We start from the raw sequence: 26199 nt of genomic DNA, 5'->3' as shown, positions 1-26199 counted from the left end.
GTGCCCAGGGACAATTCCATCTTGAATCACCATTCATTAATCCCACTGTTGTGAGGCAGATATGTAACAAAGTACCATCTGTTTGTGCCGAGGCTCCTAGTATAAAATATGAATAACTAGCCAGCTTGCTGCAGACCTTGGCCTAAATTAAATGAAAGCAACATTGTGAGCTGTAAAGTGGTCAAAATTGTCTGGAAAGGGCTGGAAAATAATGTTATTGAGGTTAATATTACTCTAGGGACAAAAAACCCTGCAAAAGTTATGCAATTTGAGCTGTTTTTGACCATTTTATAAAAAAATCCAAATACAAAGCCTATCACCACCACTTGACAAAGCCACATCCAAATCCAAATCCCGGCGACGAATCCAAATCTTCGGCGCTGGCGCTCATCTCTAGTCGTAGCAGTCCAGGTGCGCTACCCAGTGTGCCATACAAGTCCAGGGTTACATTACTGCCCTTTTCATTAAAAGAAAATAAGGGTGGTGAAAATAAGGGTGGTGTTTTTTTTTATTATAAGTGTGCCATATCAGTCCAGGGTGTTGATAAGTGTGCAATATCAGTCCAGGGTGTTGCTAATACTGCTTTCACATTGCAGAAATGGGTAATGACACGGTATTCTTAAATGGGACTTTAAAACGGGTCTGAGCCTTGAGACCTTTCACATTGCAGGTGAAAACCGTTTTAAAAATCATTTAATACCATTCAAAATTCAACCCGTTTAACCCCCAAGGGACACGTTTCAAGCCATTGAAATAGAGCCATTCACACTGCCTAAAAAACGGCTTTAAAACGTACTTTTTAACCGTGTTGAAATACCGGTTATCTTTAACCAGTTAATCAACTTTGGCTCTTTCACATTGCAGCCTTAAACGTTTTAAAATGGGAAAAAACGGCAATATACCATTTTAAAAGTGCAATGTGAAAGGGGTATAAGTGTGCAGTATCAGCTCTGGGGGGCTGATAAGTGTTCCATATCAGTCCAGTGTTTGTGCTGCCCACTGCTGTTACTTACAGTAGCTTAGTTATCCTTTGGTGCAATGGTGCAATGTTTTGGCCTCAAAAAATTCTGTGAGCTGATGGGTGTTCGGAATAGACTGGAAATAAGTGAAATTAATTTCAGGTTAATAATATTGAAGGAACATAAAAAAAATCTGTAATTTAAGCTGTTTTATGATTTATTTTGAAAAAAGAAAAAAAAATACAGATCCAAAACCAAAACCCAGAAGGGTGGTTTTGGCAAAACCAATCCGGATCCAAACACGAAAGGAGATCCAGATCTAAAACCAAAGTACAAAACCCTAACACTGACCCATATTCAGATCTGATCGCAGTACAAATTTGTTTTCAAAATGGGCAAAACCATGTGTACTGCAGGTGGGGCAGATGTAACATGTGCAGAAAGAATTAGATTTGTGTGAGTTATTTTGTTTCTGTGCAGGGTAAATGCAGGCTGCATTATTTTTACACTGCAATTTAGATTTCAGTTTCAACACACCCCGCCCAAATTGAACTCTCTCTGCACATGTTACATCTGCCCCCCTGCAGTGCACATGGTTTTGTCCAGCTAAGAAGGAATTTGCCTCAAAGAGTGAACTAGAATAAGGCCCATAGTTTTGCCCATTTTGAGAACAAATTTTTACTGCGATCAGATCTGAATAAGGGCCACTGTCTGGTGCACATCCCTAGCTATAAGACACATGTACTACTATCAGATGATATTTGATCAATTTATAAATATCAGTACATGTGTGTGTTTTAAGGGTATTTATCAAAGTCCACAGAGAGATTACAATCTTTATTATCTAAGGTAAGATTTAATAATTAACTTCCAATTTGGTTGTCAAAATGAATGTGACTTTAATTTTAATCCCAACTGTGGTGATCTGTGTTTTTATCCAGAGTATTAGATACTTTTTTAGTGATAAGTATTGGAGATTGCATGAGTGAAGGTTATTTATAGGGCGTTTATGTGATATACTATGAAATACTGAGTCAAATATAGCCTGAATATAGCCTGTCGGGTGACTTTTATAGCATTTGGGGAAAATTGAGATGTGAGTTCTACCAGTAATAAGCAGTGGCGTAGCTACGTTTTGGGTGCCCCCCCGCCGTTAGGGGGGGGGCGCCCATACCCACCCCCCGCCGCCACCCCGTCGAGCACCCCCCCGGCCGCCCCGTCGCCCCGCCGCCTATGCTAACCCCCTCCCCCGCAGTCTTACCTATCGCGCTGGTCCCGGCGGCTCCGTCCGTTCATCTGCTGTGGACCACCACAAAATGGCCGCCCCCGTACAGCAGACAGTTTCAGAGAACTGTTTGCTATATGGGGGCGGCCATTTTGTTTTGGTCCTCATCAGAAGAACGGAGCCGCCGGGACCAGCAAGATACGTAAGTCTGTGGGGGATTGGGGGGGGGGAACTATAGCACCGCAGCCCCCGGCGCCCCCACATGCACAGCGCCCCCCCCCCCCCCCCGCGGTGGCGGGGGCTGCGGTGCTATAGTTACGCCCCTGGTAATAAAGGAAGACATTTAAAGAACAGATACTTGACTGTCAGAGGAGCTTACAATCAGAGTGGAAAATTAGCAAGATGAAATGAATATATCCTCTTTATTGTAGCTATGACACTTTAAAAACCGTGTTTACTTTGAAAAACATCTAAAGGGGCATACACACAGGGTGATTTTCACCCCATTTTTAAGCGATCTGACCAGATCACTTAGAAATGGAGCACTGATCGCTCCATGTGTATAGCCCCAATGTGCGGTCCCACGCTTTGCCATCATCCACAGGAAAAGACAGATCGCTGGATTTTGTCTATAAACAATAGACAAAGTCCCGCTCGCTACAGATCACTCAGCACACATCGTGGTGTGCATCGTGGGTGTACCGCAATGTGTGCTGAGCGACCGTGCTTTAGCCCGTTGCTAGGCACCGCCCCTCCCCCATGTCACCTCATGTGTACGGGGCTTAAGAGTACCTCATAGCTTACATGCTTCTTTAACTAGAAGGGTATAATATAATTTTAATATTTTAAACACCACAAGTTTTATGGAAATATAGCTAGAGACAATTTCTGAACCCTGGCTCCTTCCATGAAAATTTTCAACAATTAGAAGTTTTATGAAGGATATACTGTAATTAAATTTTCTGTTTGATACTATTGCTCACTTTCTATGGCCACAAATGAGTGTTTTATTGTGAGTTCCACAGAAAGCCATACAAAATAAAATATCTTAAAATGGAAAAATATCAGAGTGAAATTTGTTTGAATTCACTCAAGAAAGAGTAAACCTTCAAAAATCACAAAATTGTCACCTCCATCTTGGTATGAGCTTAATCGGTTTTATACTTTGTGCCATGATACACAGGGCAGCCGAGAGGAATGCCGGGCCCCGGTAAAATTTTGGGGGTGTGGCCACCTCCCACACTTAGGCCATGCCCCCAAAATGTTTAGAGAGGGGTGAAAGAAAACTTGAAAAACTCTAAACTCAGCAGCAGCCGCAGCAGTACACACCTACAGCATGTGCTGTGCTGACAGCAGACTCAGCATGAGCTCTCACTCTGTCAGTGAGACGCTCATGCTGAGCCTGCTGTCAGCACAGCACATGCTGTAGAAGTGTGTGCTGCTGTTGCTGTCCGGAAGGGATGGAGGGGGAAGGGAGGGGTCGAACCAGGGCTGCTGGGCCCCTCCAGCTAGCTCGGGCCTGGGTAATTAGTACCCCCACCCCCCTCGGCTGCCCTTATTTATTATTTATTTACAGTTTCTTATATAGCGCAGCAGAGTCCGTTGCGCTTTACAATAGTAAACAGTGATAAAACAAACTGGGTAACAACAGACAGACTTGGGGGTTAGAGGGCCCTGCTACAAGCTTACAATCTATAGGTATATAGGAGGGAAACAAGGACAGGCATCAGTAATAGCATAGCAGTCCCACCAAGTTACAAAATGATATGATACATAAACCAAATTAATATAGGCATTTTAGCACTTTAAGCAATTTTCCGCTGCCAATCCAAACAGATTTGACCAGCATTGTTACAAGGTTAATGGCCATCGTGAAATTGCAGGCTATTAAGATAAGCTGACAATTAAAACTATAATTATATAAATTCATAAAGTTATTATTTTTCTGTGAATGGTATATTATATGCTTGCTTGAAAAGGAATTCATATTGTGAATCTAGAAATTTAGGTTAATCATGAAATAAATCTTTCATAAAGCAAGATCCGTGTAACTCTGATACTAATCATTGTTCATCAGAATATTTGTCGAAGAAAAAAATAGAAGACCTCTTTTGAAACATATGTCTATATCGCCATCTAGTGTCTATAGAAATTATTGATCTTATTGCTTTGTAGAACTGGAGCAAATTGTATCATTAGCAAAGTAAAAAATAACACAGCAGCATATTAAGTTAATTTGTGAAAGACACAAATATTTTTTGCTCATCCTGTGCTTAATTATAAGTGCAAACATAAATAATATATAAATAATAATAAACCACATTTTTGGAGGAGCTTACCGGGTTTGGTTACTAGAGAACCGAATCCCATGAATTTACCTGATCCGAGGCCGGTTAGACAAGGGTTCGATCATGCCATTTTCCATTTCCAAAATGAGGCCTAAGGTCATCATCCCACTGTCAGTTTCTCGCAACATAAATTATGATGATCAGCAACATCTTCATTCCATAGGTATACTTCAGACAGCAAGGTGTATCCATGCTGCCTGCTACTAAGCGGCTGGATGACTACGAAGGGACATTACTAAGGGCCCAGGTGCACTACTTAGTGGGGTTCTGTGGGTGGAAACTATAGGTTCAACTATGGGGGACTTCTAAGGGGCACTACTAAGGGCCCAGGGGCATTGCTAAGGGACTTCTGTGGTGAGAAACTATGGAGGACAGCGATGGGGCACTAAGGGAAATTTTATTAAATATATATGTAAAGTAAAAAAAAAGGTTTGTTTGTTTTACTGCAAGGGTGCTGCTAAGTGTCATTTCAGTCCAGGGGTTCTACCCAGTGTGCCATATCAGTCCAGGGATGCTGCTAAGTATGCTATATCAGTCTAGGGGTGATGCTAAGTGTGCCAGATAAGTCAAGGGGTGCTGCCCAGAATGCCATATCAGCCCAGGGATGCTGCTAAGTGTGCCATATAAGTCCAGGTGTGCTTTGCATTGCGCCATATCAGTCCAAGTGTGCTGCTATTTTTTAATTAAAAGAAACAAAAGTGTTTTGATTTTATACTCCCGTGGTGCTGCTAAGTGTGCCATATTGCTCCAGGCATGCTGCCAAGTGTGCCATATCAGTCCAGGGGTGCTGCCCAATGTGCCATTATAGTCCAGGGGTGCTGCTTAGTGTGCTGTATCAGTCCAGAGGTGCTGCCAAGTGTGCCATATCAGTCTTGGGGTTTTGCAAGGTGTGCAATATCAGTCATGGGGTGCTTCCCAGTTTGCCATATCAGTCCAAGTGTGCTGTCCATTGTGCCATATCAATACAGGAGTGCTTCCCAGATTGACGTAACATTACAGGAGTGCTGTCCAGTGTGCCATATCAGTCCGGGGATGTTGCTAAGTGTGCCATATTAGTTGAGGGGTGCTGCCTAGTGTGCCATATCAGTCCAGGGGTGTTGCTAGGTGTACCACATCAGTCCAGAGGTGCTGCCCAATGTGCCATTGTAATCTGCTGGTGCTGCTTAGCGTGCTATATCAGTCCAGAGGTGCTGCCAAGCATGCCCTATCAGTCTAGGGGTTGTGCTATGTGTGGTATATCAGTCCATGGGGCTGCTAAGTCTGCTATATGAGTCCTGGGGTGCTGCAAAGTGTGCCATTACAGTCCAAGGGTGCTGTCATGTGCTGTGTCCATCCAGGGGTGTTGCCAAGTGTGCCATATTAGTCCAGGGGTGCAGCTAAGTGTGCCAATTACTCCAGGGGTGCTGCCCAGTGCGCCATATCAGTCCAGGGGTGCTGTCCAGTGTGCCATATCAGTCCATAGGTGCTCTCCAGTGTGCCATATCAGTCCTGCGGTGCTTAACAGTTTGCCATATCAGTCCAGGGGTGCTACCAAGTGTACAGTGGGAAGATTTACACAGCTCTTAGAGGAAACCCTTAGCGGCCTCCTGGGGGGAAGTCCCGGTCCCCCTGGTAATGAACAGAAACCAGAGGCGTACCTAGATACTCCTAGGCCCCATAGCAAAAGTTTGTAAGGGCCCCTATTTAGCAACTGATGGTGATAAATGTATGTAAAACATATTACTTACACAGCAAAGATGGGCCCCCTTCAGCTCTGGGCCCCATAGCAGTTGCACCCTTTGCACCTATGGTAGTTACGCCCTTGACAGAAACAATAGGAGTGGGGAGTGCTGGTGCTCTGGGGTTGGTATGGGATCGATGGGTTAAGGTTAAATGTTTTGTAGTAGGGGTGAACTAATTGATGGGGAGCTGGGAGCAATAACTGTAGGCTCTGTGTTAGGATGGTGTGTGGACTGGGAGCAATAACTGTAGGCTGAATGTTGATGGTAGTGAGTAGTCAGGAGAGGGATTGCCAACTGAGGGTGATGGTGTAGTAACCTGTCCCACGATGTGGCAATGCCTGATGTCGGGCTGGCTGATAATGGTGGTTCGATAACCTGGTTCCCTCACATCAAATTATACTTCACAGCTATAAGACTACACAGCCTGAAGGCTTCACAGCCTAAAATATATTAAGTAGGAATACAGATCCTAGTGATCCCCACCCCCTAAAACTCCACCCACACAAAATAGTTTAAACAAAGGTGTATAGTCAATTTTAGTCCACTGCCCCCACTAACACGCAGACATTTCCTGTGTTCCAAAGGGAATACAAAACAAAGGTTTGTTATATTGTCATTTCACAGGAATTGGCTGTGTTATATGCTTAAAGGTAACTTTCTTCAATTGAAAAAGTTGTGTCCAAGTGGTGACTAAATTATATCTAGTGTTGCCTCCTGCCTGCGCAACCTAACTGCAAAGGCAGGCACCATGCAGCCATTTTGCTATGACATCTGAATCTGCTCACCCAACGTTGGGCCTCTGCCCATCCCATGCCATGTCACTGCCCTGTCACTGTCCCCAACGCACTGTCACTAAGGCTGCAGTCGCATTTTCCACGCATGTGCTCTGCGGTGTGCGCTCATGCACAGAATAGCGAAAATCACCTAATAGTGATTCTGTCTATTCGGTATCTCATGCTGAATTATCCCCAAATCCACAGTCCAGATAGGGTAATGTTACATAAAGTGTGTAGAACATACCCTTTTTTCCAGATCTGAATGGGATGTATCTGAACCCACTGCTCTGAACCAACATCTTTTAAGAAAACTGTCTTTGTTGCCCCCCCACACACAAAGGCGTTCCATACACTGCATTAAGCATTACCCTATCTGGATTCTGTGTGTGTTGGGTGCACATTTTTACTGTTCACACTGGGTACCTAACTCAGACTTAATCGCTGGGCTGCAAATATTCAGATGCCAGTGATCAGGTGAACGCCGCCCTGCCACAGTCTCCGCCATTCCTGTGCACGGCTGCAAATACGGGAAAAAACATTAAAATCACTCACCATTGAATGTTTTTTCTCCTGTTTGCAGCCTCCAAGTCTAGACTTACTCTGCGCTGCAATGACCATGGGGAGATGGAGGCCGCTGCTGACATCAGCAGCTCTTCCTCTCCACGGCCAGGGTCGCCTGCATTTTTAGGTGACAATCCCAAAAAATACCTGAGTGCCACCTACAAGCAGTTCCGTTGAGAAGGGGGGGTACTTTTTAACTGGGCCCAGTTCTACCGCAGGGGCCCGGGTCCCGCCCCCTGCCTTCCCTGCAAGGACAACACACATCCTCTCTCCCTAGCTCAGCACACTCTGCTCAATGCCATGTGCTGTGCGGAGAGAGAGAGGCAACAGTAGCCTGTCCTCTCTCAGCCTGTCCTTGTTCTCACTGGTTGGTGGCCCGTACACAACCCACACCTCCTGCTAAATTTATATAATTTTTTAGTTTTTTCTTTACAGATGCATGGCCATGCCCCCTCCCTTTGGCCACAGCATTGCATGTGCCAAGCATTGACTCCGTACCTGTTCGTGCTAATCCCGTACAAAACTGTGCACCGCAATCAGTCTGGAAATATGGGCGTATTATGGGCGTCATGCGGAATGACACATGGGCGTAGTTTCAAAGTGGGCAAAACTGGGTGGAAACATGGGCGGACACGGGGGAGTACACTTATGTTGGGGGGCGTGCATTCGGATAGCACTCCGAATGCACGCGAACAAAACCGATAGAAATGTGCGGTGTCCATAAGCAAGTATTGCTTTGCTGAAACCACTCGGTCCTGCGGTAGGCGAACGGAACGCCTAATGACTACAAGCAGTAACAGCTGAACCCAATACAATCGACTCCTTTACTCATTACTCACTAATGGCACGCTTGTCAGTGCTTTAATTGAAACCATTGCTGCTTCAAGGAACCTTTACTAAACACACATATGCTGTACTTGTCACACACTTTTAAACTGCTAAGAATGGACATCACTGAATATTAATACTATCAATACACATGTGTATTCTACATGTACTAATTAAACCACACAATTTTGGTGAAATAAATAAATTTATTTAAATACATTTCCCAGACACTGACACTGTGAAGCAATAAAAAAGCAAAATAAATAAATACCAAAAAGCATGGCAGGAATGTACATAAATAAATTATAATCGAAAATAAATCTAATTGTACTCATTCATAACCACAGCAGAATCATTTGGAACACAAAGGGACTTAGCAACATCACTTCAAGTATAGCAGACAGTAATGGCAGGCAAAAGAGGGCAACAGGGGAACCAAAAATGACATTTGAAGCAAGGGCTAATCTGGTTACCCTCAGCACGTGATTGGACACAAGAAGCTGACACACACAGCACAATGAAAGAGTTGGGACCACATAACAATGGAGATTAATGCAGCCACAAGTTCATTTGCGGCCACGTTTGCCCTTGGTAGGCTCCTTGGCCTGTGCAGCAGCTCTTCGGCCACGGACAGATGCTGGCCCAGGTGGAGCAGATGCTGGTGAGGGGGTGGATGGTCTACCCCTCCTGCCAGCAGGGAGTGTTGCTGGTGGTAATGCACCAGAAACGGATGACATTAGGACCCTATTGCTGTCAACTAGCTCCACCATAAGCTCATTATGGTGGAGGAGGAGATCATTTTGACGCGTGGCTTGCTCGGCCAGCACCTGAACACTTGCAGCCATGGCCTGATGCGCCTCAGCCATGGCCTGCATGCTCCCAGCGATGGACTGCTGGGTGCTGGCCAAGCTCGCCATGATCTCCTCTGTCCTACGCATCCGTTCTGATGCCAACTCTCCCTGCTGGTTAATGTCTCCAAGCATCTGGGCCAAGCTGGCATAATCGGCTTGGACCGATGCCTGCTGCTGCACAGGCCTACCACTGGGGCCAGGTGGCACGGACTCCTCCACCTCCTGAGAAGAGTCTTCACCAAACAGTGGGGTGTCTGTTGAAAATGATAAACACAATTAGGACACATTCTAAGATAATTACTTCCACAATCTTATGGCATGACAAATATTTACCTTCCACAAAAGACGCAAACACTTCAGCTGGGGCCTCGCTATCCATGGTGCTCACCCCCCTGACCTCCTCAACTGCAACACAGCACTCGGCCATCAACTCCAGGGGGGTGAACTGTAGGCGTGATGGCATGGGCCCGGCCCCAGATCTCTGGCTGTGTTCCCACCGCTTGGTCATCTTCCTCTTCAGGTTGGTTTTGAAGTCGTGCCACCTGCAATGTAAGTTGACATATTAATACATGTCACTCCAGATGTTTGCTGTTGCAGCCATTGCTATGTGCTACATATTACGACATGTGCTTAATGTCAAAAACATAACATTACATTCAACTATGATATCAACCCTTACAATACACATTCACACTCACCCTACTATAACTCTCAACTAAATAACATGTCAATCATGTCTGTGTATCGTACCAACCTCACCGGCCATTTGCCAAATCCATCTAAGCATGAATTCAAACATTACTTGTCTATTACTGGCCACATGTAACACAAAACAACTTGCCTCTTCTTGACGTGCTCCGCCTCACGAACTTGTGGCGCCACTTCATTAATCTCTGCAGTTATGTCTTCCCAAATCTTCCATCTGCGTGTGTGTGTCAGCCTCTCCGGTGGACACTCAATCCAATCACGTGCTCGCGGAACCAGGATGGCAAGCTCCTGTGCTTCATATGCCATATTTCTGGAACTTGGTTCCTCTGTTGCCCTCTTTTTCCCCTGGCCACGGCCATGGCCACGCCCACGGGCACGTGTCGCTGTACTTGAAGTGCTGGCCATGGTAGTATCTTGTGAAGTCCCCGGTTGTGTTCCAAATGATTCTGCTGAGGCTGCATATGAGGCAGCTGCAGGTTGCCCTGCTGTTGATGGGCCAGCTGCAGGTTGCCCTGCTGTTGATGGGCCAGCTGCAGGTTGCCCTGCTGTTGAAGGGCCAGCAGCCTCATCATTTCCCACTGCCTGCCTGTGCAGTGGCACATAGGAGGTGCTGGAGTCCATCCTGGAAAACAGTTGCTGCAACTCCTGGTCCACCTCAGATTGCGATCCAGACATGTTACCAGCAACTTTGTCACATTCTAATACACCTTTATATACTGTTTGTGTATCCTGTTTGGCGTACATCAGCGGCAGCTGCGTTCCGTGCGCGAGCGTAACGGCCGCCTGCGTACGGCGCGTTTTTTTCGCGCCGCATACGCCACGCCCATAGTTGCGGAAATTCCATTCTGTAAAACCTGGAGTAACTTCTACATTAAATATCGGTCACCAATTCTAACATTGCATAGAATCTTCTGATACACCTGTGAGTATCGCACAATATACATGCTATTTGGGATTGTTCATGACTACTGTGGTATTGTTGAGTTTGCTTGAAATCTAAAAGTAACCCAATCCCTTAGAAAATCCAGGCCACAAGTCATGCAATACTCATCAGTAATGTTATAGACAACACATTTGAGAGGCCTATAAATAGTGGATTGCTGCTAGAATCATTTGTCTCCAGATCTGTAGTTGTCAGGGTCTAAGGTAAGCTCTTCCATGGTCCTTGTAGATATGATATCCATTAACAATGTAAGTGTATTAATGTATGCACCATTGCCTCACTGACTACAGATTGTTGGGCCAGCAAAGGCTTTGTAGCATTATTGCAACATGTCACATGTTCACTATTTCACTCACAGGTGTTAAACCTGTGTGTGTCCATCTATTGCAGGACAACATGTCCCAGCAATAGGTGAAATGTCTCATAGTACATGATGTCGGCAACAAATGCAGACACCTATGATACTCAAGTAGTGTTTAGTAGTTAGATGTTGTAAGCATCTGTGTGTTTAGGACGGTGTGTATTGAGTTCATATTATTGTTACATCATTATAGAGTCAAATGGATATTCGTGATTTCACGGGGCGGCCATCTATTGTACGTATTGAAGCCTACAAATATATTTGTTGTCGGATATGGCCATTATGTGCATAGGTGCATCATTATTTATGTTCATTTATTTATAGGTTGCTGAAGCAATGATGGCTTTCATGGCTAGGAGGCTAAGGGCACTTGCGGCTCTCCCCACTCGTCGCCCAAGGAGGCCAGGACATGCTAGAATCTATCGCACACGGGTGACTCTGTTTGGTATGCCCGATGATGAGGTACTTACTAGGTACCGGTTACCGCCACATGTCATTCTGGATCTTCTCTCGTTAATTGAGAGTGATCTGGAACCTCTTCACGGGATCACGACAGCAATTCCGCCTCACACACAGCTGCTGGCGGTGTTGCATTTCTGCGCCTCAGGATCATTCCAACAAGTAGTGGCAGTACTTGCTGGAATATCTCAGCCGGCCTTCTGCCGAATCCTGAGGCGTGTGACGTCGGCCATGTTTAGGCGCAAGGGGCACTTCATGGCCATGACATTTGCCACCGAGACACTTCGCAGAAGCCAGCAGGCCTTCCATCAAATTGCTGGCTTCCCTAATGTGATAGGGGCTGTGGATGGCACCCATGTACCATTTGTGCCTCCATCACGAAGTGAGAAGATATATAGGAACCGGAAATTGTTCCACTCACTCAACGTGATGGTGGTATGTGGCCCATCCATGGAAATTCTCGCCTTCAACTCGAAGTTTCCCGGAAGTGCCCATGACTCTCATGTTATCCGACAAACCGGGATTTGGCAAAGACTACAAGAGCTGGAAGGCCGTGATGCGTGGGTTCTGGGTGACTCCGGTTACCCATGTACGCCCTGGCTACTTACGCCGTACAGCTCCCCAGCACCGGGCCCACAGGAGGCATTCAATCGGGCGCATGTTGCCACAAGGCAAGTGGTGGAGCGCTCAATTGGCCTTTTAAAGGGTCGATTTAGAGTGCTCCACCGCACTGGTGGTGACTTACAGTATGCGCCTGAAATGGTGTCGAGGATCGTGGGCCTGTGTGTATGTTTTCATAACATTGCTGTGCGGCGTGAGATACCCTTTGATGAGTGGGAGGTTCCATCTGAGCCGCAAGATCCGCCCATGCGCCCATCCCGCGCCCCTGAATGCCGGAGGGGATACCAGCTGCGGGACTCTGTGGTGCAAAGATTCTTCAGGTACATTTTATATAGTTGACCAGAACACACCAATTATTGTAAAAATCACCCCTTCAAATAAGTACAGTGGGCGAAATGTAATAGGGTGCGATTTTTAGACTAAAAAAAAAATCGCACCAAATCGCACCTTTAAAAATCGCATTTTTTGCCGCGAATTCGCATATGTAATGAGATGCGAATTAGCGGCAAAAAATGCGATTTGCCGCGATTTGCCGCGATTTTTAGTCATGAAAATGTGCGCATTTTCAGTCATGAAAATGTGCGCATTTTTATAAATGCGATTTTGTGCAAAAAAAAAAAAATTAAAAAAAAACGGCGTGGGGTCCCCCCTCCTAAGCATAACCAGCCCCGGGCTCATTGAGCCGGACCTGGTTCCAAAAATACGGGGGGACAAAAAGCATAGGGGTCCCCCGTATTTCTGAAACCAGCCCCGGACTCTTGGACCGGTCCTGGTTCCAAAAATACGGGGGACAAAAAATCTGGGGGTCCCCCGTATTTTGAAACCAGCACCGGGCTCCAACAGCCCGCGGTGTCATGCCACAGCCGGGGGACACTTTTTATACAAGGTCCCCCGGCCAAAACATGAGCACCGTGGCTGGTCAGCCTTGGACGGGGTACCTGGAGGAGTGGGGACCCCCCCAATAAAGGGGTCCCCCCCCCCCAGGCTTCACCCGTCCAGGGCTGAAGCCCGGGGCTGTCACCGGCGTCCGTGGCCAGTGGACGCCGGCCTGATAGGGTTAAATCCATCATACATATCATTACATTGCTTTTTACCGGCGAACTACAAGTGCCAGCAGACCTCCCCCGCATGCTGGGACTTGGAGAACCACAAGTCCCAGCATGCGGGGCATTAATGGGCCCGCTGGGACTTGTAGTCCACCTGTAAAAAGAATGTTTATAAAAAACACACACACAGAGAAGTACAAGTTTATTACACACACACACCTCAATTTTACACCAGCATACTTACCATTCCTGGATCCAGCGCTGGTCTGGCTGCTTCACAGCCGGCTCCCCCCGCACTGACAGGCAGCGGGGAGAACCGGCTGTCTCCGTTGCTTCTAACAGCCTCTGTAGCGCTGTCCGAGTGCTACAGAGGCTGAGAGCGTGATTGGCTGAGCTACAGTATGCGTCTCCATGGAGACGCATAGCTCAGCCAATCAGGACTGAGCTATGCGTCTCCATGGAGACGCATACTGTAGCTCAGCCAATCACGCTCTCAGCCTCTGTAGCACTCGGACAGCGCTACAGAGGCTGTTAGAAGCAACGGAGACAGCCGGTTCTCCCCGCTGCCTGTCAGTGCGGGGGGAGCCGGCTGTGAAGCAGCCAGACCAGCGCTGGATCCAGGAATGGTAAGTATGCTGGTGTAAAATTGAGGTGTGTGTGTGTGTAATAAACTTGTACTTCTCTGTGTGTGTGTTTTTTATAAACATTCTTTTTACAGGTGGACTACAAGTCCCAGCGGGCCCATTAATGCCCCGCATGCTGGGACTTGTGGTTCTCCAAGTCCCAGCATGCGGGGGAGGTCTGCTGGCACTTGTAGTTCGCCGGTAAAAAGCAATGTAATGATATGTATGATGGATTTAACCCTATCAGGCCGGCGTCCACTGGCCACGGACGCCGGTGACAGCCCCGGGCTTCAGCCCTGGACGGGTGAAGCCTGGGGGGGGGGGACCCCTTTATTGGGGGGGTCCCCACTCCTCCAGGTACCCCGTCCAAGGCTGACCAGCCACGGTGCTCATGTTTTGGCCGGGGGACCTTGTATAAAAAGTGTCCCCCGGCTGTGGCATGACACCGCGGGCTGTTGGAGCCCGGTGCTGGTTTCAAAATACGGGGGACCCCCAGATTTTTTGTCCCCCGTATTTTTGGAACCAGGACCGGTCCAAGAGTCCGGGGCTGGTTTCAGAAATACGGGGGACCCCTATGCTTTTTGTCCCCCCGTATTTTTGGAACCAGGTCCGGCTCAATGAGCCCGGGGCTGGTTATGCTTAGGAGGGGGGACCCCACGCCGTTTTTTTTTTTATAAAAACACTTTTACACATTTTTATTAACAGAACCATGCACAGATCTCAATGATCTGTGCATGGTTCTGTCAAATTCGCCTGTCAGAACCTGGTCTATTTTTTTTGCGATTTTTGGTAACATTGACCAAAAATCGCACCCTATTACATTTGCGAGTTGTATACTTTATAATGGGAAAACATCTGGATGCAAATTGAAATGTGACTAAAAATCGCACTTCGAAAAGTGCGATTTCGCGGTAAAAAGTGCGATTTTTTACCGCGATTTTCAACCTATTAAATGTGCGATTTTCGGAAAATGTGCGATTTCGGCCGTTTTTGACCAAAAATCGCACATGTCTAAAAAATCACACCCTATTACATTTCGCCCAGTGTGTTAGTTGTCAGTCTTACAAAACGACAATTAGCCAGCCTGCCCTCCTAATGGCAAAGAAATAGGAGATATTTATCATATGTGCTTAGTTTTGGTGGAAGTACAATATAGGTGCTCATAATTATTCCTTGTGCAAGGGATCTTATGTGTTTGTTATATCTTCATTATTGTAGTTGATACTATCACTGATGTCTGGTGAGTACATTGATTTATTCTCTTTTTAACACATGTATGTTTGTTATGTGTTGGTGACTTTTTTCTGTGTTGATGTATGATTTGTTTGCAGATATATATATATATATATATATATATATATATATATATATATGATATTTGAATTTATTAACATGTTTAGACATTTCAAGTAGGAGCCAGGCAGGCAGGCAGGCAGGCAGGCAGGCAGCGCTGGTGTATAATGGTGGACTCAGGATACCTGCACGTATGTGTATGTGTCTTTTAAACATAAATGTACGCATACACATAGATGCATAGAGTAAGTAATGCGAAGTACAGCTATGCGTTGCCAAGCTATAGCACGCGTTGCTTGGCGGTGCGATGCGTTATTCGATTTGCAAAGTGCATACACACTGTGTTTTATATATATTAGATTTGTTCATTGCCATACATCAGCACTACCGTTTTTAAGGCATGTGAATTTTTCGCCATTTGTGTTGGCGCAGAGACGCTGTTCATGTAAAGATGAACAATAAAGTTATTAACACAAATAACTGTGATAAACCAATTACAGCACATGATTGGTTGATTGATGCCAGTGCTAACATGGCGGAGACACGCAGAGCAGAGCCATTTTCGCCTGCGGAGCTTCAGGCACTGGTCTCCGTCATGGAGACAAGGCTGGGCCGTGCAGGGCCCTTTATCACTAATGGGCAAAAGCGGCGAGCCTATGCTGCGGCAGGGCGCCGCATTTACGCCCGCACCCGGGTGCGGAGGAGCATCGCCCAATTAGAGAGGCGCTGGTCAGACCTCCGCAGGCGCCAGCCTGAGCTACTGCAGGAGATTAGGAGGGAAATAGCTGTTTGTGAGTATTTTCGCTATGAAATTTCGCACTTACATCATAGCATATATAAACAATAAAAATTGGAGAATGTTAAGTGGGTGTCCATGGGTTTAAAAGTCCATAGACTGTTATGTGTGCTTCTTCCTGGTTAACATGCAGTCATGTGCCTTTTATATGTAATTACATAGCATTATTGATTCTGATGCATACAATGTGCCTGATGTAATATGTGTTAACCATTGATAAATGCAAGGGTTGTAATGATTTAACAAATTACTAACAATCACATAATAACTTAAATGTCAGATTTTTGAGTCCATTAACAGTAAGGAGCAACTTTCAAGCATCGTTTTCGATCATTATCACCCTTCCATGTATCTCTTGTTATGGCTTAATACATGTGCCCCAATGACCCTACATTGACAATGATGTTTATTTTCTACCACACAGCACGAGCCCGAGCACGACAGGCACGGGAAGAGGCCGAGGCAGCCCAGGCCGAGGAGGAGGTGCCTGAGGAGATGCAACAGGCTGATGAGGAGGTGCCGGAGGTGGTGGAGGAGGAGGATGTGGTTGTGGAGGAGGAGGAGCAAGTGCAGGAGGAGGTGGTGGAGGAGGAGGATGTTGTTGTGGAGGAGGAGGAGCAAGTGCAGGAGGAGGTGGTGGAGGAGGAGTATGTTGTGGAGGAGGAGGAGGAGCAAGTGGTGGAGGAGGTGGTGGAGGAGGAGGTGCCTGAGGAGGTGGTGGTGGAGGATGTGGAGGAGGTGTTGGTGGCGGAGGAGGATGTGGAGGAGGTTTTGGTGGCGGAGGAGGATGTGGAGGAGATGTTGGTGGCGGAGGAGGATGTGGAGAAGGTGGCTGAGGCGGTCAAGCCTATTGAGGAGGCCAGGATTGTCCCGGAGTCGGCCGATTCAGAGGGGGAGGAGGCGTGTGAGGCGGTGGAGGCAGAACAGATCGGTATGTATACATAATGCATCATTCATCAATTAGTTGTACTGGTATTTGTTATGTAGCACTGGTGAGGATAAATTTTGTTACAATACTATTAATACATAACACAAAGTGGGTAGCTACAGATACAGGTACGGGTTAGATGGGGTGTCCAAGGCATCCCTTTCATCCAGGACACATCTTAATTACACAGGTTTGTGGGATGGCTTGGAGCTCCATTTTGACTGCCACATAACCGTTGTAGTTAAACAGGATCCTGGAGTAAAGGGATGAGTTTATCATTTTTGGATTAAATTCACCTGCTGCAAGCGTAGATTCTGTCCCATCATATAGCTGAATATAGGTTTGAGGTGAATGATATTTATAAACTATATGATGTATGCTATAAATGGAGTATGGCCAGGCCTGCCTTAGAATGGAGTCACAAGTTGTCAGTGTCCCTGGAGCCTCCTCTACCTAAACACCCCCTGTGGTTCAGATTGTTTTTTTCCCCTCACAGAATTGTAGGTTGGTTTAGACTGAATTATGATTTTGAGGATGTGTACTGTGCATTCCTGACATTTGCATAACTCCCATGCCACGAACCATCACTGAACTTAGACTGAGGAGATTGTGACAAGTTGTTATTGACGGAGGACATGACATGCTTGTCATTGGTTAGTCATGGGTGGGTTGTGAATCAGAAGAAACACTATGACTGTTAGGTCTTCTGCAGAGTAAAGGGTAGAGGGACAAAAACACAGTATTAATTAAATAAGTTTGCATGTATGTATATATGTATGTGTCATATATATTTATCTATGTGTGTCTCTATCTCTCTACATATATATATGTCCATTCTTGCAGGTCTTTCAGGTCAAGATACCCTGGAGGGAGATTGGTTAATGTGTACAGCGGATGTCACAAGCCTCTACACCTGTATCCCCCATGATGCAGGTGTGGAGGCTGTGCGCACGCTAATCACCAATGATAGGGATTATGATGGCCCACCTGTTGAATTCTTCATATGTTTACTGACTTTTATTTTGACTAAAAATTACTTTCTTTTTGAAGGAAAATATTACTTACAGGTGGCTGGCTGTGCCATGGGGTCCGCTGTGGCCCCGGCATATGCCAACGCCTTTATGCATCACATCGAACAAAAACTTTTTTTCAACGATGGTATCCTCAGGTCTGAAGTGTTACTGTACAAACGGTACATTGACGACCTGTTGATATTCTGGGGCAGCAATAAATCTGACCTTGAACAGGTGTTTGTGGATCACAGCCACAGTGGCAGTGTGGTGGGGTTCACTTACACCATGAGCTCTGAGAGGGTAGAGTTCCTGGACGTCGCAATCACGAGGAGGGGGGCCTTAATTGGCACTTCCCTGTTCGTGAAGGCGACAGACAGGAATACCCTTCTCAGAAATGAGAGTTTTCATCCCACTCCATTACGGAAGGGACTCCCATACTCCCAATTATTACGTGTGCGGAGAATAACATCAGATCCAGAGGAGTTGTTGGGTGCCCTTCAGGCTATGGTGGATAAATTTGTGTTAAGAGGATATCCCAGAGCTGAAATGGATGTACTCAAAAACAAGGTTTTGCTGATGCCCAGGGACCAGTTGTTAAACCCCAAGACTGTTCCCGCCAGTAATAAATTGGAGAAACGGATACCTTGGGTTAATCGTTATACCATCGGTTCTGAGACAAGAACCAGGAGGGTTAAAAATTTGTGGCCCATGGTGTCCTCTGACAATGATCTACCCCTTTTAAAAAATTCTAGAATACTCCCCAGTTACACCAGGGGTCGTAGTATTAAAGACAGGATTGTTAAATATGACATCACAGGTTGGGATAAGGCCCCCCCTGTCCAGAATTTTCTTTCTCGTAAAAATGGGTGTTATAGGTGCCTGGGCTGCACGACGTGCAGGTCCATGTCTGCGGGAAGTTTTTTTACCCATCCGCACAAAGGGAACAAAATCTTTATTAAATTTCCCCTGACATGTTCTTCTGTGTATATTATTTATACTTTGACCTGCCCTTGTGGACTGACCTATGTTGGGAAGACCCAACGCTCTTTTAAAGAGCGGATGGCCCAACATAGGTCAGCCATCCAACAAGCCCTGGCTAGTGGCCACAGTGATCAACCAGTGGCCCGCCACTGTTCGATGTTTAAACATAATGTTGCAAGTATACGTACCATGATCATAGATCACGTTCCACCACTTGTGAGAGGGGGGAATAGGAACAAGATCTTACTTCAAAAAGAGAGCCGTTGGATTTTTGTGTTGGGGACCATGTCTCCGGGGGGCCTAAATGAGACGCTTGGGCTCCAGTGTTTTCTTTGACTCTCCGGTATATTACATGGTTTCTCATACTTATTGCTTATTTTTTCTGCTTAATATTTTTTCTGCTGTTTTGTAATTTTTTATGTAATTTTTCCTTTATATGCATATTGTGTATGGTATTGGCATTGTAAAAAAGATTGTTTTATGATAACATTATTTGTCATTCCATGTTTTGGGCCTTATGTGATATTTTGTGGCACGATTCCAAGTTTCTGGCTGCAGATATCGCATTATGTAATTTTTGACATATACAGTAGGTATAATCCAGCATTGGATACCAAATCGTATTTGCACTAATCATATTACTGAGATGCTGTGTTTTTCATTCAAACTGTTTTAGATGTTTTTATTCATGTGTATTTGAAATTTTAACATTTTTGTTATGTTTCCATAGAAACCGCTTGGCTTGAGGCTCTGACTTCCTGATGCGGGGTGATGACGCGCAGCCTGTCAAACCAATCTGATGGTGGGATAGTCCGGTCACGTGGGCGGAAGCACAGGTCAGTGAGAGAGGCTTGTACGCTGTCCCGCTGTGTCCCGGGTGTCCTGCGTCTGATACCGGCTTGTGAGTACAGGTGTGTGTGGCGCGCTCTGTACCTGGGAGGGTAAGGGATCAGCCAATCGGGTGGGACGTAGGGGGCGGGTTAATGTTGGTTTGTATGGTATTTATTGCCTGTGTATTTGTATATGCTTTGTGTCCCTGATGACGGAGGTGACTCCGTAACGGCGTAGGACCGCTTAATAAAGGACTTTTATTTTCACCAATAAGCCTGTGAGAGTGCCGCCTTCATCCTGTCGACTTATAATAGAATTCTGTGGAGTTCGTGTGGAAGGCACCGCAGCAAGGTATATTTACACAAGTCGAGTGCCGGGTGCTTCTGTGTCTACATTTATCAGTTTGTGGCTCCTTTGTACCACAACTGTCTCTCCAAGGCACCTGTAATTGAGGACTTGTTTGGATATTAAGTCTCCCTGTGTCCGGGACTATTTTATGGGAACAAGTGGATTGTGACATTCATTGCAAGCACTTTCCTGTTCTTTGTTTGTGAAACCAGCATCCACACTACAAGATGTCTGCAAGCCAGAGGTTGGATGAGGCCCTGGATTTCATGAGGCTCAATTTGACTGAAACCGTGAGTCTTAGTGATATTGATGCAGAAGCAATTCTGTCTAAACAACAATTTGAGGATGTGTCACTGCCATTAACCCCTGAAGTTCTGTACAGCCAATTACTACGGCTTAAACAAAAGGAATGTGACTTTATGTGCCACAGTGTCAGTTTATCTGACTATTATCGAAGGAAACAGATTCCCAGGGGTTTTAGAATTAAAAATACTCCAACGATAGGCAGATACAATATTGCATTTTGCCGTCGTTGGATAGGTGTGTTAAACAAATGCTCGCATGATTTGCTCCTGTTGGTAATTGAAGAAGCGACCAGGGAGCAAAAAGATCTACAGCAGCAAATTACCACCTTTGAAACGGCACACTCCAGCATATTGACTCAGGACTCTCAGACAAATTGGCTTGATAAAATTAATGTGCAGCTGGAAAAATATAAGCACGATTTAATTGCCTTTAAAAAGGAAAAGGTAAAAAAAGTACAGTTGGACTATGACCAGCGAAGGGTCTATCCTTGGTTAAATGCCGGAAACCAGCAGGATGGGACAAGGGCGCAGTATGGGCGGAGGAGACCACTCAGGTTCCAGCAGTCGAATTATGGATCCAGTACCTCTCAGAGTGAGGGGGAATCTTCCTGCTCTAATACTAACGCTGCGGGGATCCCTTTAGGGGTACCCAACCAAGCCGCAAACAAACGCGGCGGAAGAGGACGCGGCGGGCAGGCCAAAATCGCCGCCAGAGCAAGCACTCGCCCACCAAGGAAAGCGAATGCCTAGTTTTTAACCTCTCAAGCAGCCCACTATCCACAGCCGAAACTGAAGTTCTGACAAAAGGGTTGTCGTTTGTCCCAACTGTAAAGCCCGATCCCTTCCAGTGGAAGGTGGACACTTACAAATTGCATCGGACGCTACGCTTAAAGGATCATTTTGGGAAAACCAATCCGTCAGCTCAGACCGATAAACAAGTTGTTCTACCTGAACAGTTGAAAAAGATCGCGCCACGATCAAGATTTGATCCCCCCTCCATTAATCCCTCCGTAAGGACATTCACAAGGATGTTGGACCAGCTGGGTAAAGAGGAGTCGGTTCCAGCTAGTATAAGGTATAATCTTACACGTACCCAACAATTGGCCTTAGATGGTTTGTCCAAGAGGAGGGACATTATTATTCGCAATGCGGATAAGGGGGGTGCAGTCATTGTTCAGGATGTAATGGACTACAGAACTGAATGCATTAAACAACTTAGTGATGTTAGAACCTATATATCACTTGATAAAAATCCAACAATTGGGTTTAAACAAGAACTTGATAGCATTCTTAAATTGGCTGTTGATGAGGGTGTTATTGATGTTGAATTAAAGCAGGCATTAATGGTAGAGTATCCTGTGGTGCCCTTGTTTTATACCCTACCGAAGGTGCATAAGGACCCTGTGCACCCCCCAGGGCGTCCAATTATATCATCCAGGGGATCCTTAATGCACCCGGTAGCGGTATACTTGGATTCTATTTTAAATCCTTGCATACAGAGATTAAGTACCTACCTAAGAGATACCACGTCATTGCTGTCCATTCTTGCAGGTCTTTCAGGTCAAGATACCCTGGAGGGAGATTGGTTAATGTGTACAGCGGATGTCACAAGCCTCTACACCTGTATCCCCCATGATGCAGGTGTGGAGGCTGTGCGCACGCTAATCACCAATGATAGGGATTATGATGGCCCACCTGTTGAATTCTTCATATGTTTACTGACTTTTATTTTGACTAAAAATTACTTTCTTTTTGAAGGAAAATATTACTTACAGGTGGCTGGCTGTGCCATGGGGTCCGCTGTGGCCCCGGCATATGCCAACGCCTTTATGCATCACATCGAACAAAAACTTTTTTTCAACGATGGTATCCTCAGGTCTGAAGTGTTACTGTACAAACGGTACATTGACGACCTGTTGATATTCTGGGGCAGCAATAAATCTGACCTTGAACAGGTGTTTGTGGATCACAGCCACAGTGGCAGTGTGGTGGGGTTCACTTACACCATGAGCTCTGAGAGGGTAGAGTTCCTGGACGTCGCAATCACGAGGAGGGGGGCCTTAATTGGCACTTCCCTGTTCGTGAAGGCGACAGACAGGAATACCCTTCTCAGAAATGAGAGTTTTCATCCCACTCCATTACGGAAGGGACTCCCATACTCCCAATTATTACGTGTGCGGAGAATAACATCAGATCCAGAGGAGTTGTTGGGTGCCCTTCAGGCTATGGTGGATAAATTTGTGTTAAGAGGATATCCCAGAGCTGAAATGGATGTACTCAAAAACAAGGTTTTGCTGATGCCCAGGGACCAGTTGTTAAACCCCAAGACTGTTCCCGCCAGTAATAAATTGGAGAAACGGATACCTTGGGTTAATCGTTATACCATCGGTTCTGAGACAAGAACCAGGAGGGTTAAAAATTTGTGGCCCATGGTGTCCTCTGACAATGATCTACCCCTTTTAAAAAATTCTAGAATACTCCCCAGTTACACCAGGGGTCGTAGTATTAAAGACAGGATTGTTAAATATGACATCACAGGTTGGGATAAGGCCCCCCCTGTCCAGAATTTTCTTTCTCGTAAAAATGGGTGTTATAGGTGCCTGGGCTGCACGACGTGCAGGTCCATGTCTGCGGGAAGTTTTTTTACCCATCCGCACAAAGGGAACAAAATCTTTATTAAATTTCCCCTGACATGTTCTTCTGTGTATATTATTTATACTTTGACCTGCCCTTGTGGACTGACCTATGTTGGGAAGACCCAACGCTCTTTTAAAGAGCGGATGGCCCAACATAGGTCAGCCATCCAACAAGCCCTGGCTAGTGGCCACAGTGATCAACCAGTGGCCCGCCACTGTTCGATGTTTAAACATAATGTTGCAAGTATACGTACCATGATCATAGATCACGTTCCACCACTTGTGAGAGGGGGGAATAGGAACAAGATCTTACTTCAAAAAGAGAGCCGTTGGATTTTTGTGTTGGGGACCATGTCTCCGGGGGGCCTAAATGAGACGCTGGGGCTCCAGTGTTTTCTTTGACTCTCCGGTATATTACATGGTTTCTCATACTTATTGCTTATTTTTTCTGCTTAATATTTTTTTTGCTGTTTTGTAATTTTTTATGTAATTTTTCCTTTATATGCATATTGTGTATGGTATTGGCATTGTAAAAAAGATTGTTTTATGATAACATTATTTGTCATTCCATGTTTTGGGCCTTATGTGATATTTTGTGGCACGATTCCAAGTTTCTGGCTGCAGATATCGCATTATGTAATTTTTGACATATAGGTATAATCCAGCATTGGATACCAAATCGTATTTGCACTAATCATATTACTGAGATGCTGTGTTTTTCATTCAAACTGTTTTAGATGTTTTTATTCATGTGTATTTGAAATTTTAACATTTTTGTTATGTTTCCATAGAAACCGCTTGGCTTGAGGCTCTGACTTCCTGATGCGGGGTGATGACGCGCAGCCTGTCAAACCAATCTGATGGTGGGATAGTCCGGTCACGTGGGCGGAAGCACAGGTCAGTGAGAGAGGCTTGTACGCTGTCCCGCTGTGTCCCGGGTGTCCTGCGTCTGATACCGGCTTGTGAGTACAGGTGTGTGTGGCGCGCTCTGTACCTGGGAGGGTAAGGGATCAGCCAATCGGGTGGGACGTAGGGGGCGGGTTAATGTTGGTTTGTATGGTATTTATTGCCTGTGTATTTGTATATGCTTTGTGTCCCTGATGACGGAGGTGACTCCGTAACGGCGTAGGACCGCTTAATAAAGGACTTTTATTTTCACCAATAAGCCTGTGAGAGTGCCGCCTTCATCCTGTCGACTTATAATAGAATTCTGTGGAGTTCGTGTGGAAGGCACCGCAGCAAGGTATATTTACACAAGTCGAGTGCCGGGTGCTTCTGTGTCTATATATATATATATATATATATATATATAAATATATATACATACATGTCACCTTGCATTTCTTCGATTTATGTAGCAGTATGTGAAATGTATGCATGAATATCATGACTAATTTTTGCCCCTTTGACATGCCCACAGATGCCACAACACAAGAAGATGAGGGTGTTCGTGGGGCCCTCATGCGGATGGGCCACCATTTGCAGCTGCTAATTGCAGACCTGCAGGACCTTAGGGACTTGCTACTGTAATTTTATTTTTTTATTTTTTTATATTTAAATGTTTAAAAGTTGACTAAATAAATATTTTATGCAAGTTCCAAGTTGTTGGTTTTCTTTGCACATTAAACAGTATATGTGTAGATTGGTTATAATATTTTACACAGGGACAAATACAAACCATTGCACTTCAATTGATGTAAGGGTTAATGTGTGCAATGGATGTGTTAGGCATGGTTTTAAGTATATATTGGCATTTAATTGATTCCAATTACAAATAAACTTTTTTTTATGAGGATAGGTAATTAAATAAGTGGGTCATGTGATGTATTGCAGAATAGACATAATAGTGGGTAGTTTTGCGTAAATACACCGCTTCCGTGCGGACGCCCCGCTTGCCATCCATTCGGATGCGGTATCACCGTGCATACTCTGTAATACCGTGCAGAATCTGAGTGTGTCCACCGCACACGCATGGTTTGTATGTCGTCCGTAAACACGCCCTGTTCTTAAAGAGTGAGTCCGTCCGAATGCGGAGGACACGTGGGCGTTTCTACGGACGATGGCCGCACGCTGCCGCACAGCGTGGCGTGCGGCCCGCACCGTAACAATTCGGGAATATCCGCACCGATCAGAATAAGGGCCATAGTACGGTACAAAAAGTATGTGCTGCACATACTTTTTGTACTAGCTACACATCGTATACACAATGCATGCACAAGGCATGCGATCTGAACGGAGCCGAAAAACGGAGCGTGTATGGGCTCCTTAAGATTCATTGGTTGCAGATGCCCCACTTTTAAGACTGTCAAATTTACTTCTCAGTCAAACTTATATGCAAATGCGTCCAACACTCTAATTATGTTCTTTACTAATTAAAAAAAATCACTGCTTAACACCTATTAAAGAATTAAATAGTTTTGCACCATTTCATGAAAATGTGTTTGTTGTGTCTTCAAATATATACCGATTAATATATTATCAACTTTGTTACCACTTCACACCTCTGCACTAAACAGAAAAGAAAAACATCAGTATGAAAGTTTTAACACTAACAGATTTTATTTTAATTACACAAAGAAGAAAAAAGTTACAATTTACTTAAATGCATTCTTATGTAGGGTACACACCAGGACGACCACCGTCGTCCACGACCGATAGACGACCATGGAACGATTTCCCTTGGACTTCCCGGGAGCTCCCAGGCAGTCCACAGCAAACGATTAGCAAAAATTGTGTTTTTTTTGCGGAACGATCTAGATCCGATCCCGATGCGCCCGCGATGGTCATTAAGACGGTCGGATCGCTGGTTTTTGTTTTTTTGCAAGCACACATGCGACCGTCGTCAGATTGGCCTTTGAAATTTGAATGAAGGGGCTGGACTAGCAGAGGGGGATAGGACTAGCAGAGGGGGATAGGAATAGCAGCAGCCATTTTAAACCAGTGTATTTCTGCTTTGTTACTAGTGAGGCTTGGTTATACCTGCTGAACGCAGGACATAGCTATTTACACATTACTTTGTTTTGCCTGCCATTACAAAG

The 26199-nt window shown here is 45.4% G+C and overlaps 2 protein-coding genes across 8 annotated transcripts in view; one reads left to right on the top strand and one right to left on the bottom strand.

Annotated features, from left to right (window-relative positions):
• Positions 1–26199, top strand: part of MGAT4C (MGAT4 family member C) — a 146059-nt gene that overhangs the window by 101737 nt on the left and 18123 nt on the right. The gene's annotated exons all lie outside the window — the stretch shown is intronic.
• Positions 8968–9960, bottom strand: LOC146072412 (uncharacterized). The gene is made up of 2 exons (XM_083179664.1): positions 9603–9960; positions 8968–9523 (listed from the first exon to the last, which is right to left on the bottom strand). The coding sequence occupies exons 1-2, from the start codon at positions 9775–9777 to the stop codon at positions 8985–8987; spliced, it is 714 nt and encodes a 237-aa protein (XP_083035790.1). The 5' UTR covers positions 9778–9960; the 3' UTR covers positions 8968–8984.

Source organism: Crinia signifera, chromosome 4 (genome assembly GCF_055691185.1).
Source record: "Crinia signifera chromosome 4, ASM5569118v1, whole genome shotgun sequence".
Lineage (NCBI taxonomy): Eukaryota > Metazoa > Chordata > Amphibia > Anura > Myobatrachidae > Crinia > Crinia signifera.
This window is presented reverse-complemented; position numbering and strand designations above follow the sequence as displayed.

Excerpts from the sequence above, each read along its gene's own strand:
- LOC146072412 (XM_083179664.1), bottom strand. The coding sequence starts at position 9,777 with ATGACCAAGCGGTGGGAACACAGCCAGAGATCTGGGGCCGGGCCCATG. Across the intron at positions 9,524-9,602 it reads GTTTGCGTCTTTTGTGGAAG|ACACCCCACTGTTTGGTGAA; the intron begins GTAAATATTTGT and ends CATTTTCAACAG.